General features: G+C 49.6%; 1 protein-coding gene across 4 annotated transcripts in view; it reads left to right on the forward strand.

Moving 5' to 3' along the window:
• Positions 1-15,624, forward strand: part of FLOT1 (flotillin 1) — a 28,560-nt gene that overhangs the window by 1,460 nt on the left and 11,476 nt on the right. For 2 of the 4 annotated variants that reach the window (XM_044419604.1, XM_044419605.1), the window contains exons 2-6: positions 825-884; positions 5,193-5,268; positions 12,370-12,460; positions 13,150-13,293; positions 13,805-13,924. In XM_044419604.1, coding sequence (XP_044275539.1) covers positions 842-884; positions 5,193-5,268; positions 12,370-12,460; positions 13,150-13,293; positions 13,805-13,924 — 474 coding nt within the window. In that variant the 5' untranslated portion in view covers positions 825-841. Of the gene's footprint in view, positions 1-824; positions 885-5,192; positions 5,269-12,369; positions 12,461-12,665; positions 13,294-13,804; positions 13,925-15,624 lie in introns of those variants that run through there. The other 2 variants (XM_044419602.1, XM_044419603.1) reach the window with 1 other exon arrangement.

Here is a 15,624-nt window from a genome sequence, read left to right on the forward strand (position 1 = left end):
GTGCCCCTTAGGATGCATGCAACCCTCCTCTGTGGTTGGGCACTGCAGTTGGTGGCCATGGGTGAGCTCTCTTCCTGGGAAGGGTGCCTGCCATTACCGAATTTAGGAGTCTGGATACCTTTCCAGTGAACCTCCAGGTCCTCTGCAGTGACAGTTTAAAAATCCAAGGGTAAGAAGGGGCTTTGGTCTGATCCAGCAAGGACTTTTGCAGGAACACAGGAAGCTGCCTCATGGCCAATCAGACCAGTGGTCCATTTCCAGAACTTCAGACAGGGGTCTGGTGGCCATTGAACCTGCTGCATCCCGCATGCCCATTAAGAATCCAGGCCCAGCCTTCCCTATGTCATGGCCTCTGATGTTTTGGACCGTGACTCCAGTCCCATGTGGGCTGGGGCTGATCAGTTGTCACTGGCTCTCCAGGCTTTTGGGTGGCAGCCTTTCCCAGCCCTTCCTGGTGATGCTGAGGATTGACTCCGGCTGCAAGGCATGCGCCCTGCCTGGCATCTCCAGGTAAGGTTGGGAAATCCTCTACACCAGCAATGAAGCAATGAAGCTACTTGATTCTCTTGATGGGAAGAGAGAAAGTGGACTTGTTTTAAAATTAGGTTTCAGCCAATTTTCATTTCATCTTGACTGTAATCCCATCCCCAGTAGAAAACTGTGGGTCACGTTTTGTTGATTTCTGTGTCTTAAAAGGTTTGGTTTGTGTGTGGATAGTATGGTGTTTTTAAAAACTTCTTGGCAAGAAGCAAGTCTGGGGTGAGGTGGGAGGAAGAGACAATGGAATACCAGGGCTCTTACATCTGTTTCCTATTCATTTTCAGACTTTGCAGGCATCAAGATGTTTTTTACCTGTGGCCCTAATGAGGCCATGGTCGTCTCAGGTCAGTCCTGCACTTTTTCTCCCACTCCCTACTGAATAAATGGACATAAGTTGGACCTGCATCAAAATGTTGCAGTGTGGGATGTTCTCATTCAGTGTTCCAGCCGGCTGTATCTTCTCTCAGGATACTTCACCCCACCCGCTCCCTTTTCTCTTCTTTCCTCCTTCCCCACAAGTGGTACTCAGTATTCTTTATCAGCCATAAAGATGGGAAGTCCTGGTAAAAAGATGGAAAAAAATGGGAGACGGACAAAAAAATTCAGGAAAAAGGTGCTTTCCAAATATCTCTGGGGAAAAAGACACTGTGCTTTCTGTGGCCAAAGTGGAACTCTTGCCTCTTCCTCAATGGAGTGATGGATGTTCCCAGATCAGACATCTGTGCATGATAGAGGCCAGAAGTAGGCTTGACTACGGGTTAGGGTGGATTCTTACGTAAAGAGGGCTTCTGTTCTGCAGCTCCTTGAGGCTCAAGAGGAAACCGGTAGCAAGATCAAGGGAGGTACAGAGCTGGATCTTGAATCTCCAGCTCCCCCTTCCAGGGCTGGAACAGCAGTGTTTAGGGTTCATGGGATTAATTTCAAAATGTGTTTTATTTATTTATTTAAACAACTTATATGCCGCCCCATCGCATGAGCCTCGGGGCAGCTTACAATCATTAAAATCCCATATAAAATAAAAAAAATCGTCAAATAAATAAAATACAAAAAATAATAATAAAATAAAATAGTGGATCCAGCCTGGTCAATTTAAACCAACAAATAAACCATTAACAGTTAAAATAGCATTTAAATAAAAAGGTCTTGGTCTGGCGCCGAAAAACAAATAAGGAGGGCACCTGGCGGACCTCTCTGGGGAGCGCATTCCATAGGTTGGGCGCCACCGCAGAGAAAGCCCTCCTCCGAGTACTCACCCTACGAATACCCTTCACGGAGGGTTCCCAGAGAAGGGCCTCTGTCGCCAATCTCAGGGGGTGGGCGGGCATATATGGACGCAGGCGCTCCTTTAGGTAACCAGGGCCTAAGCCGTTCAGGGCTTTGTAGGTGATAACCAGCACCTTGAATTGGACCCGGACTTCAACGGGAAGCCAGTGGAGCTGATGGAGGACTGGGGTTATATGAGAACAACGTCCAGTCCCCTTCAGCAGCCTGGCAGCTCTATTTTGCACCAGTTGAAATATCCGGACCGTCTTCAAGGGCAGCCCCACGTAGAGCGTGTTACAGAAGTCTAATTGGGAAGTGACCAATGCATGTGTCACTGTCGCCAGGCAGTCATTCTCCTGGTAGGGACGCAGCTGATGGATCAACCAAAGCTGAAGGAAAGCGCTCCTCGCCACCGCTGTCACTTGAGCTTCCAACAATAACTCTGGGTCGAGGAGCACTCCCAAGCTACGAACCCTGTCCCTAAGAGGGAGTGCAACCCCATTCAGGACAAGGTCAGAGTCCCCCATCCCAAAGCCCGATCCACCTACCAACAGGATCTCCGTCTTGTCTGGATTGAGCTTCAGTTTATTGGCCCTCATCCAGCCCATTACCTCGGCCAGGCACCAGTTCAGTACAGCCACTGCCTCACCTGGATTGGTGGAAAACGAGAGGTAGAGCTGGGTATCATCAGCGTATTGATGATTCCGCAGCCCACACCTCCTGATGACCTCTCCCAGCAGTTTCATGTATATGTTGAACAGCAAAGGGGACAAAATGGACCCCTGCGGTACTCCATGGCATAGCTGCCATGGCGCAGAGCCATAGTCCCCCAGCACCACCTTCTGGAAACGGCCATTGAGATAGGAGTGGAACCACTGCAAAGCAGTGCCTCCAACTCCCAATCCCGCTAGCCTATCCAGGAGGATACCATGGTCGATGGTATTGAAAGCTGCTGAGAGGTCCAGGAGAACCAACAGGGACGCACTCCCCCTGTCTCTCTCCCTGCATACAGGGCGACCAAGGCAGATTCAGTACCATACCCGGGTCTGAAGCTGGACTGAAATGGGTCCAGATAATCAGTTTCATCCAAGAGTGCTTGCAGTTGTCCCGCCAGCACCCGCTCTAGCACGTTGCCCAGAAACGGGATGTTGGCCACCGGTCTATAATTGGTGGCCACCTCTGGATCCAGGGATGCCTTCTTTAGGACAGGCCGGACTACCACCTCCTTTAAAGGGGCAGGTACTTGGCCATCCCTTAGAGAGGCGTTGACAACCTCCAGGATCCAGGTCCCTATCCCGTCCTTGGCTGTCTTGAGTAGCCACGATGGGCAAGGGTCCAATAAGCAGGTGGTGGAACGTACTTGTCCAAGCACCTTGTCCACATCATCAGGCCGCAATAACTGAAATTCATCCATCAATTGTGGACCAGACGGCAACATTGGCTCCTCCCCTGAAGGCTCTGAGTCACTAGTGGAGTCCAGCTCATGACGAATCTGAGCAATTTTCTCCCTAAAATGCTTGGCAAAGTCGTCACAGTGGGGCATCGAGGGTGGTACCAGGTCTTTCTTAGGGCCTGGGTGAACCAGCCCTTGTACCACCCGAAAAAGCTCCGCCGGGTGGCATTGTGAGGAGGCAATGGACGCGGAGAAAAAATTCTTTTTCGCCACCCTCACCGCCACAGCATAGACCTGATAATGGGCTCTCAAGTGTGTTCAATCAGATTCATCCCGTGATTTCCTCCACCTACTCTCTAGACGTCTCCCAACCCTTTTCATCACCCGTAATTCAGGTGTATACCAAGGGGATGAACTGGCTCTGCCCGGTGGGAGAGGACGCTTTGGAGCGATCGTGTCACTAGCCCTGGTCATTTCCCCATTCCACAGTTTGACCAGAGCTTCGACTGTTTTAATAATGTGTTAGTTTAGGTTCTGGTTTTTTGGGGGAGGCAGGGGCTTAAACTGCCCTGGGCAATCCAAGGGCATTCTAGCAAATAAATAAGATAAAACTTTGCACAAGAAAAGCTCAAGAAGGATGGTTAGATTTCTTTCTTTGTGCTTTCTGAAACATTAGCCTTTCAAGTTGGGAAAGGAATGCTCTGAGAAGTGGAAGATGTCTGTACAATCGTTCCCTAATTTATCTGAAGCTGCGCGCTTACGCACCGTACCTCCTCTACGTTTAATCTCGGCACAAAGTAAATGTTTATACCAGTTAGGAGGCCCTGACTTTTGAAAAGGGTTGCCATCTTGCCAGCGCCATCCAGTTGCATATGTATGATCAGCCACCTCTTCAGAGCTCTTTTTCGGTTTTTGTGCACCTTTTCCCACCTCAGCAAAGTCTACGAGGCATCAGGAAGAACAGGGACACATTTACCTCTCTCTCTTTCATAATACTAGAAGCCAGTGGAGTCATCCCATGAAGCTGATTGGTGGGAGCTTTAGGACAGCCAAGTCGGACCATGGAACTTGCTTCCCCAGGATATTCTGATTGCCGCAGCTTTAAAAGGGCGGTGAAAATTCATGGAGGAGAAGGCGATCAGTGGCCACTCATCCCGGTGGCTGCGTGCTGTTCCCAGTGGCAAGGGCTACATGCCTATGCGCACGGATTGCTGGGGAACATGCGCAAGAGGGTGCTGCCGCACTCATGTCCTGCATGTGAGCTTCCCATTGTTGGCTGGCCACTGTGGATGTTGCACCGGTTGGACCTTGCTTGCTCCGGTGTGGCTCTTCTGTTCTTGGGGCCTAGGGAATAACATGTTGCCTTCCTGCTTCATCTCTTCTGTGCCTTTCCTCCTCTTCCTGCCTTCCTCAACCTGGTGCCCCCCAGATGTGTGGTGTGCTGGTTCTGGGACGCTGGGAGTGGTTGGGCAGCGCGTCAGGAATGCACGCGACTGCGGGAGGCCATCCTGGCTAGTGATGTCTGAGCTACCTGCTTTCGGGGTGAGCATCTGTCGGGTTTCCTTGGCTCAGTGTCCTGGACTCCACCCTGCTTGTCCTCTGCCCCAAGTCTGCCTCATGCTGAGCATTTGTGCGGGTGTCCAGCAGGAAGTGAGTCCATGAGGCCAGCTTCTGCACACAATGCCTGCACACCCACTGTGCAAACAGAATTTTGCTCCTGCAGATGTGACTTGCAAGCTTTGCATATTTTGTGCAAAGTATTGTGTGCTTCACACAAAGAAGCCTCCCTCTCGTGTTCCCAAGCTTTGTGGACTTGATCCTGGCTCAGCTTACTTCCAGGCCAGGCCTGAGCACAGGAAGGAAGCCTGGCGAGAGCAAGAGAGCCAGATCCTGGCCTGATCTTGACACCCCTACTCCAAACGGAAGCATTTCGTGAGGGATCCTGCTGTTCCAGTGTCCGGGTGCACTGCACTGATTCCATCCTTCTCCCCACCAGGTTTCTGCCGCAGTCCCCCAGTCATGATAGCTGGAGGCCGGGTGTTTGTGATGCCGTGCATCCAGCAGATCCAGAGGTGAGTCCTCCTATAGCTGCATGGTTGGAAGGCATGGAAAGACCTCAGCAAGGCACTCTGAAGCCTGTTTGCATGAACAGGCACAGCTGCTGTGCAACCTGGGTCATTTGGCCTGAGCCGTGAATGTGGGACACCCTGACTGTTGAGCTTGCCTTTAAAATCCCATAGGAAGGAACCTAGGGAGCTGCTTTGCACCACATCGGACTCCTTTTAGTCCGCCTGGACCACTTCTGTTTGCTCAGACAGCCGGTCTCTGCCCCCTTCTTTTCTGCTGGGGCTGTTGGGGATTGAATTGTGACCTTCCGCATGCAAAGCTTCTGCTCTGACTCTGAGCAGTGTTGCTCCTCCTGGAAAATGAGCCAACAGGCCTGCTTCTAACCAAGGCTAAGGAAGTTTGTGGGCCTGATATGTGTTGCAGTATAAGAAAATACTATACAGGCCAGTCTTCTCACCCTGGTGTCTTCCATGAGTTTTGGACTTAAGCTCCCATCAGCCCCAGCCAGCATGGCCACTGATGGGAGATTCTGGGAGTTATAATCCAAAGCATCTGGAAGAAACCAGGTTGGGGAAGGCTGGTATAGACAGTGTTTTAGCTAGCTGGTTAGTGAGAGAAAAGCTTTCAGATGGCAGAAGAGAGCTAGAACAGCAGAATGACTCAGGGTGCGGTTCTGTGCATGTTTAGACAGCAAGTGCCTACAACTCCCAGGGTGCCCCAGACACCAGTAGGGGTGCACTTAGGTTGCAGTCTTGTGTGTTTTCACTTGGGCATAAGCCTGATACAACATAGTAAGATTTACTTCTGAATAAATGTGCGTTAGAATTGAATCTTCTATACTTGCAACAGAATAAGGCAGTGCTAGAATGAACTGTAACACTTCAGGTCGCAAGTGTTGGCTGTAATTCTTATGACTATTTTCCTGAATTTGGTGACTCCCTGTAGATAGAAAATGAGCATGTAAAGGAGAAAGGATCAAATGCAGCTCTTGCCCTGCTGTGCTGGCTTTCTGCTTGCAGGGAGGCAGGAACGCCGGGGGAGTATTTGGAGCTAGGATCATTTTCTACCCCCTTGTTCAAGCCATCCTGGCACGCACAAATATGCAGCCTCCATTCTGCTGCACATGTACAAACAGAGAAATTCTAGGTTCAAAACTTGCCTCTGTCATTAATTAAATTGTCTTGGGCAAAGCACAGTTTTCTCATCTTGAAGCCGTTTTTGGTAACAAAGAGAGGATAATATTGGCCTGTTTTGCAGGAGGATGTATGTGAAATGGTTTCATTAGAGTTGACTAAATGTTAAATGCTATTGAGGGTCATTACCCCAACATTTTTGATAAAGGTCAGTTTATAAATAAATCTGTAATATAGCTTTGCTACAGCTACTTCTGGTTTTCAATGTTCTAGGTCAGCCTCACCCATCCTGGTGGCCTTCGGAGGCATTGGACCTCAACTCCCAGAATTCCCATCCAACAGGACAATTGACTTGGCATTCTGGGTGTTGCAGTCCAAACATGTCTGGAAGGCACAAGGTTGGGGAAGGCTGCTCTAGGCTATGAGTGTAAGAGCGGTGGCTGATGGGCATTTGTTATTTGTGGCATTTATTATTATTATTATTATTATTATTATTATTATTATTATTATTATTATTAGAACATTTCTATGCCGCCCCTTGCCAAAGCCTCGGGGCAGCTTACAACACAATAAAATACAATCCAATACAAAAATAACAATATAAAATTAAAATTAATAATATAAAATAGATAAAAAATATAAACGATATAAAAGAAGTTAGAAAAGTTATAAAGAAGAGAAAAGAAGTCGCCCTGGCCAGATAGCTGTAAATCCCCATGTGTTGAGCTGCACTGAATTCAGGTGGAGCTGAGCCTGTCAAAATGTCTTCATCCGGACCACACAAAAACTGATCATGGAAAAAAGGCTGCTGTGGGTTGTCATGTTGTCCAAACCCAGGCAACTGATCCCCAGCAACCAGTGAGGAGGGTTACCCATAAGAGCAGCAAGAAACCCTCACCACTCTTGGTGACCTTGCCCATACTGCTGCCAGTGACAGCTCTTCCAAAGTGCCCAAGCAACACGTTGGAGGGGCTATCACTGACTGGCCACTCTTGGGAGAGAGACAGGCAGAGGCAGAGGCAGAGACACAGCAAGTATGCACAATTTTGTTTATTCATTTTATTGGACTAGTGGAAAACCCATTTCTGCAGGTCCAAAATATAAAGTCTTGCCTGGGAAATACCAGGGTTAAAAACCTGCTGTCACACTGCAGAAGGTACCAACCTTGGACATCCTGAGTAGCTCCAGATTTTCCCTTTGCTTTGCTGCAAAAGCTCACTTTCAAGGAAAACAAAGGTAAAAGGGATATTTGTTTGCAAAAGAGTTGGTGCGATGTATACCTTGTTTACTCTGAGATCCTCAACTTTTTCTTCTTCATTTTCACCCTGTTCTCAGAAAACTGAGCTTTTTCCTGTAGCTCTTGCTGCTCTGGAAAGTGCAAAAGTGCACATTCAATTTTGGGGTGGAAGTTGCCTTTTAGAGGGGGATTTTTGACAAAGCAGTGGATGATATTTGTTTTTGTTTTGTTAGAGAAACATACCACTGTATTGCTACCTTGAAATTGCACAAACACCTTTGCCTCTCACCTAATTTTGGAGTTGAAACTTGCAGTCATAATACTTTAATTCTATTAAGTTCTTTTCAAATGCTGAAAACTTGTGAGTTATTTGACACGATTGTACTTTCTCTAACAAGTTTTTAATGCCTTCATTTGACTTAAAGAATACTCATAACATAATTTCCTTCTTGCAAAGTTTTATTTTTATATACATAACGGTATGTGTGTTTCTCTCTCATGCTTTTTGATTTGATAGGTGGGCATTCATAATGCAATGAGACTAAAATTTTGTATTTTGGATCTATTTACTCATGTTTTGAAAAGCAGGAACAAAACTGCCAGTTCTGCATTTCTGATTGGAATAATTAGAGCAGATTGTGGAGCGATTGTAGTGGATGGTCACAGGCCCCGAGCCCTTCCTCCTTTCCGCCTGCTTCCATTGCCTTGCCCACCTCACCCTCAGCCCAGCTCTACTCTGTGCAAGAAGGAGGCACTGGTTCTGGCTTCCCTTTCGGCCCAAAGGGAAATCCCTTCTAAAGATTCACACAGAAAGGGCCAGTTGTTTAACACTGCTGTGGAAGGGATTAAGAGGGCCAGCTTAAAGCTTAGAAGGTATTAGTTAAAGGGGCTGAAGGCGGAGACAGGAGGTCACAGGTACAGGATGGGGGGACAAGTGGCTGGAAAGCAGCACTTGTGAAAGGGACCTCGGGGTAATTGTCAACAGTGGGCTGCACATGAGCCGGCAGTGTGACGCAGCGGTTAAGAAGGCAAATGCCTCCCTCGGATGTATAGCCAGAAGCGTGGCTTCCAGATCTGGGGGGTGTTGATACCGCTCTGCACGACTCTGGTGCACCCACAGCTGGAGTACTGCCTCCAGTTCTGGGCTCCACAGGAGAGACATGGCTAGGTTAGAACTGGCTTGGTGCAGAGTCACAAGAATGGTAGCCAGCTTGGGAGGGATGACATTTGAAGAGAGATTGAGGGAATTGGGTCTTTTCAGCCTGGAGAAGAGGAGACTCCAAGGGGATCTTTAGAGATTTATAGGTATGTGAGGACATGTCTCATGGACAGCTGTGACCTTTTCTTCTCTGCAATGGAGGGCAGGATGCGTTCCAATGGGGCAAAGCTCTAGGAACCAGGCTTCAGGTTGGATGTCAGGAAGTACTTCCTGATGGATAGGACCCCTAGGATATGGAATGAGCTTCCAAGGAAGGTGGTGGAGGCCCCATCAGTGAGGGTGTTTAAGGAAAGATTGGGCAACCACATGTTGGGGATTACATGAGCAGAGCTGGCTGGAGCCAGGGGTCAGACTAAATGGCCCAAGAGACCCCCTTCTGACTTGCTTTCTTTCTATGTTTCTATGAAGATGATTTCAGCATTTGTGGGGTGTGCTGACAGAATAGGTGACTTCCGTGGAGGGAATGGCAGGACGGAGGGGTTAGTGTAACCCTATCCAGCCAATGGTTTAGGGCAGTTTTCCCCAAGCTCTGCCCTCCAGTTGTGTTGGATTGCAACTCACATCCTCCTGAGCCACCACAGCCACTGGCCAGGCTGGGGAATACAGAAATTGTAGTCCCAGCACAGGTTGGAGAAAGCTGTGATTGCTTATGGGGAAACAGCTTGGCAGAGCTCTGAATGGGATGCATTAAAAATCGATAAACACATTCTGAGGTTTGCACTGGACAGAGCTCAGGTTTATGGGACTACTTTACTGGAAGTCCAAGTTCTGCTGGTAGAGTCAGATGCAAAATGGTGGGTCAGGGATCAGAGCCTGCAACCTAATTGATCCATGAGCCTGCACATGCAAGTACAAATTATGGATTAAGGATTTTAACAACACCCTCTGAAACTGCCCAGCAGGGCTGCACAGAGTCCTGCTCAAGAGCAGCTGATTTCTTGTCTGCTTTATGGTGAAAACTCAGCCTGAGCAGTGAGTGGCTGAGATGGGCCCCTCCATGGGGCGCTCCTTTGCTTGCTCTTGTGAGGCGCTTAGGAAACCCTCTTATACTGAGTCAGAGCAGGTTCTCGTTGTTGCCACTGATCGGCAGCTGAGCCTCTGCAAGATTTTAGGCGGGATTCTTTCCTTGCCTTATCTGGAGATCCCCAGGAATGAACCTCTACATGCAAAGCAGGAGCGTGGCCACCAAGCTGTGGCCCTTCCCTGTGATGAAAACATTGTGAGTTAGCAGCCCTTGCCGAACCGTTGCAAACCAGCTGGAGGCCGTCCTCCCAGGCTGACACTGTCCAACCCCTGGGACTTAACATTAAGGTCATAACTAACAGAAGCCCCACTGATTTCAGTGGGTCTGCTCTGAGTGTGATCCAATCTGGATTCGTAGGGAACAAATGCATACCAAAGGCAAGGTTGTAGGTCTGCAGCACGAAAGCGGCACCCGATTGCACATTTGGAGAGAGGATCCTATCTGTGAGCACCACGGAGAAGAGCAAGGTGCTGCAACAGGAGGGCGGGTGGACAGATGCAAGCAGCAGATCAGTTTATATTCACTGTGAATGTTCTGCCCGTGTCTAGAATCTCCGGTGTCTTTTCTGCTTCCAAGGCTGCTATATCTTGCACCACCCTGCAAAATTCTAACAGGATATGCAGCAGAGGCAGGAGGTGGGGATCTGCCTGAACTATAACCATCTAGGCAGGGAATTTCAGGCTCACGGCCAAAATGGTGCTCCAGCAGCCTTGGTTCATTTGGTGGCAGTGGAACAGGTCAGTTCAATTCAGTATTAGGAAAGGGACCAGACATACAACCTGAAATACCCTAATTCTGTTATACGATTAGGATACTGTGTGCAACTCTGGCCAGCCCATTCCGGATAGGATATTGTAGAGCTAGAAAATATCTGAGTAAAAAAAGAAAAAAGTGCCCCCCACAATTAGGAGGTTGATGCATTTTCCTTACGTAAAAAGATACAGGATATTTGAAATGTTTAGCAAAGAACGAGTTAGTTGTATAGTTAAATTGTTGGCTGTTATTACTATCTCCTTGAGGCAGTGAATCCCAGAATTTGTTGGCACCATGTTTGGAGGAGTCTCTTTGGTCTGTTACTTTGTTTTTTGCCCCACGTCCCCTCAAAGGAACAAGCTGGTGTGTGTGCGTCCCCTGCCACTCCCTGGATTTATCCTTGGTTGGTCCTAGTATCTCAGCGTCACCCTGCAGTCCTCATGGTTGAGCAGGGATTTGAACCCAGGCCTCTTCCAACCCTAGTCTGACTCTGCAGCCAGTGCCCCTCCAAAGCCCCGTGCGAGAGTGGAATTTCGTTCTGTCAGAGACGGTGTCGGACTCTCAGGGTTTGACACTATCAGGCAAATGGACGCTGCGGCTTACGTGTTCCACAGCCAGCCCTGTAAAGAGATTTTGTATCCTGTTAAATCTGGCACGCAGGAAGCCAAGAATTTAGCTGGGCCTCCTGCCAAAGGCCTCTGGGAAGGATGCAGCTTATGCAGAGGAAATGGTGGGGGAGAAGTCCCAATAGCCCAAGTGTATCTATGCATTTGAGCCATGGAGGCATTGCTCACACTGGCTGGTCTCTGCAGCGAAGGGCAAAAGCAGTCAAAACGAGGGACGGTTCACACCACAGCAAGACTCACTGAGCTCAGTGGGACTTAGTCTCAGGTAAGTAGGTACGGGAGAACATCTTTCTTCATGAAGCTGGAAATAACAGGGCCATGTTGACTGGCAGTGGCGGCATGGCCCCAGGGAGCAGGGGTGTCTGCTTCTGGGTCTGGTGGATTTGCCTACTGCGGCCCTTCCTAGACTGGCAGTGCGGCCAGCGTGACCTGCCACTGGTTGCTTTGGAACCTACATTTGAGCAAAAAGGAGCAGGGCAAGTTATCCTGCCTAATCTTGGAAGCTAAGCAGGGTTAGGCCTGGTCAGAATCTGGATGGGTGACTGAAATGTTGTGAGCTTCTCAGAGAGTTTTGGCTATGGTAAGTATAGAAATGTATGTGATGATGATGATGATGATGATGATGATGATGATGATGATGATGATGATATCACCACCCTTATGAATATGCAAGCCCCAACTGGGGCCTAGCATGCCTTCTGAACCCAGGCACTGGGGGTTGAGGGTTAAACAACCCTTGTATAACCTTGAAGCAGACTACCCTCAAATAACTGCCACCATGTGGGTTGAGATGAAATGGCAAGCCATGGCCAGGGCTTGAATAATGGTGGCTGGCGTGCACTGCAGCACCTTGAGGGTTAATTAACCCACAGCATGCTGGCATGTCATCCAAACCAGGTCTCTCTGTCGGCCGCTGTTCCCTTGTCTCAGGCTAACCTACCTCACAGGGTAGGTGTGAATTTAAAACAGGGTTGCAGGGAGACCTTAGAGTAAAAATAGGGTAATATTTCTTTTCAAGGCTCAGGTTGGAGGCAGCTGAGCATGATGCTTTGGAGTGGGCTAGGGCTTATCCCACCTGCATTGACTCTTCCCTTTCCCTTTCCACTCCCCTTAGGATCTCATTGAATACTCTGACCCTGAATGTGAAGAGTGAGAAGGTTTACACGCGACATGGGGTCCCCATCTCAGTCACCGGCATTGCCCAGGTAACCAGCTACCGGCTCCACCTTGAACTCTGCTAGGGGAAATGATGTATGATTGGGAATAGGTCTACTCAGAAAGCTGGGGTGGCGTTGCGGTTGGAAAGCTGGACTGGGACTCGGGGATTGAGGCTCCAGTCCTCATTCTGCCATGAAACTTACTGAGAGACTTTGGCCCACTTACTGCCTCTCAGCCTAACCTTCCTCACAGGTTGTTGTGAAGAGACAATGAAGAGGAGGAGAATCATGTAGAATAACCCAGCTTCCTTGCAAGAGGGAAAAGGTTCAAGCCACAAATAAATGTACTAATAAGTATAAAACCAAGCTGTTTGTTGCCCCAGTCATACAGTCCAAACTGGGTCCATTTTCGCTTCCATTACCCTGGATTATACCAGCCACAGATTTGGACCACGCCCACCCCCAGAATAGTACCTGCTCCACCTCAGTCTCAGTTCCTTCCCATGGCTTCCAGCTGCAGAATGGTCTTTGCCCCACCCCCACGGTCAAGCGCTGCTTTGGCATGGCCCCTGTCCAACGTCGCGTCTCACTCCACTCGATTTGTCCTGACTTACAGCCAAGTGGTGGCTGTGGAAACATCCCAGTCAAAGGCACTCCTTGAAGAGGGAGGCAGGAGATGGCTGGGTCCCAGGCACCCTTTCTCTTTCTCTGCTTTCCTCTCTCCTGCCCCGATACAGGTGAAGATCCAGGGCCAGAACAAGGAGATGCTGGCAGCGGCTTGCCAAATGTTCCTGGGCAAGTCGGAGGCTGAGATTGCCCAAATTGCCCTGGAGACGCTGGAGGGGCATCAGAGAGCCATCATGGCCCACATGACTGTGGAGGTGAGGCTACCTGTGCACCTTTGCTGGAGGGGAAGGGAGTTTTTGTCACTATGTATCCATGCATGATGCTGCCCAGAAGGAAAACATGCGATGTACCTCCATGAAGACTTGGATGCACCCCTTCTCCCATGGAGATGGAGACTGCTCCTTCCCTCAGCCTGGTGTCTTCCTGACTGGTTGCCTTTCAACTCCCATCGTCCTCATCCAGCATAGCCATTAGCTGTGCTGTTTGGGAATGATGGGGGTAGTAGTCTGGAAACCATCTGGACTGTGTCAGGTTAGGGAAGGACTGCTTTAAGAGTTCGTAGGCCTGGACACATTCAGCAAAGTCAGATGCCTCTTTGGAATATTTCCAGGCCCTGGAACACATATGTCAACAGGCTTTGTTGGAACTGGGGGAGAGGAGATGATAACACTAGTAGCTCTTCTTGCCTGGTTTGGAGTCTGGAGATGGAGAAATCTCCCCCTTTTTTCTCTCTGACACACTCTGCTGTCCCTGTTTGCTCAACAGGAAATATACAAGGACCGGCAAAAGTTCTCAGAGCAAGTTTTCAAAGTTGCCTCCTCTGACCTGGTCAATATGGGGATCAGTGTGGTCAGCTACACCCTCAAAGACATCCACGATGACCAGGTAGGGACACTGGAGATGGCTGTGGATCGAGTCAGACCCCACTCTAGGCTTTCCAGAATTTCAGGAAGATCCTTTCCCTGGAGGATGCAAAGACATGTGTTCTGCTGCCGAGTTATGCATAGATCTGGTCCTGGATCCTTTAAAGGAGGATGTGATCAGGCCCCTCCTGAAGAAGGCAACCATAGATCCAGAAGATTTTGACAACTAGTGGCCCGTGGCCAACATCCCCGTCTTGGACAAGGAGCTTGAGCTGGTGGTGGTGTGCCAGGCACTCTGGGAGGAAACAGTGTTTGGTGCAGTCTGGCTTCAGGCCTGTGCTTGGTACAGAAACAGCCTTGGTTGCCCTGTGGGATGACCTGTGCTGGGAGACAGGAGTGTGACCCTGGTGGTTCTTCTGGACCTTTCAGTGGCTTTTGATACCATCCACCATGGTATCCTTTTGGATAGGTTGGCCAGGTTGGAGACACTGCTTTGCAGCGGTTCCGCTCCTACCCGACTGGCCGATTCCAAAAGCCGGTGGTGGGGAATGTGGCTCTGCACCACGAGTATTACGTCATGTAGTACCGCAGGGCTCCATATTATCCCCCATGCTGTTCATCAACTACATGAAACCGCTGGGAGAAGTCATCTGGAGGTCTGAGCTGAAGTGATGGCACTCGGCTCTACCTCTCCTTTTCATCCAGTCCAGGTGTGGCTGTGACTCTGCTGAACGTGTCTGAGTGAGGTGAGGGACTGGATGAGGGTAATCAATTGAGGCTTAATCTAGACCAGACGGAGGTGCTGCTGGTAGGTGGGTCCTGTGTCCAGATGGATGACATCCGGCCTGTCCTCAGTGGGGTTGCACCCCCCCGAAGGACAGAGTTGAGAGCTTAGGGTGCACCTGGACCCAGAGCTGTCCTTTGAATACCAGATGAGCTCTGGGGCCAGGAGTGCCTTTTAGCATCTGAGGCTGCGTTATCGCCTTCGTGCAGAACCTGGACAGGCAGAACCTGGCAACAGTGATCCACACCCTGGTAGCCTCTCCTTTGGGCTGCTGTCACGCACTTTATGTTGGGTTGCCCTTAAAAATGGTCCAGAAAGTGCAGTCGGTTCAAAGTAGGGCAGCTTGCCTTCTAACAAGAACTGCAAGGCATGAACCTCTCACTCCTGTCTTATGTTATCTGCACTGGCTGCCAATTGAAACACAGTGGTACCTCGGCTCACGAACGCTTCGGTTCACAACCAGATCGGGTCACGAACAAAAATTTTATAAAAATTTTAACTCGGGTCGCAAACTCTGCATTGGGTGGTGACCATGATTGCGGCTCCCCCCACCCCCGAGTGGGGAGACGGCCGCAGTCATGCTGGGGGCGGGCAGGGGAGGTGGCCAAGATCGTGCCCGTCTTTCCTGCATGAGCGTGCCCGTCCCATGGCCATCTCCCCACCTCAGCACAATCATGCCTGTCTCCCCCCCTGCAGTGTGCCCATCTTTCCTCCCCAGCGCACCCCACTTGCACCTGTCTCTCCCCCGCCCCAGTGCACCGGGATGACGGGCGTGTGCAAGGATGATGGGCACGATCGTGGTTGTGCTGGAGGGGGCGGGGAGATGGCCACGTCCTCTGTTGTTCTTTGTCACGTTGCTTCCCATTTTTCTGATGAAAAAAAAAGTTACAGAACGGATGAACCTTATTTACATTGACCCTTATGGGGAAATTTAACTT

This window comes from Varanus komodoensis, unplaced genomic scaffold (genome assembly GCF_004798865.1).
Source record: "Varanus komodoensis strain SLA01 unplaced genomic scaffold, ASM479886v1 scaffold105, whole genome shotgun sequence".
In the NCBI taxonomy this organism is placed as follows: Eukaryota; Metazoa; Chordata; class Lepidosauria; order Squamata; family Varanidae; genus Varanus; species Varanus komodoensis.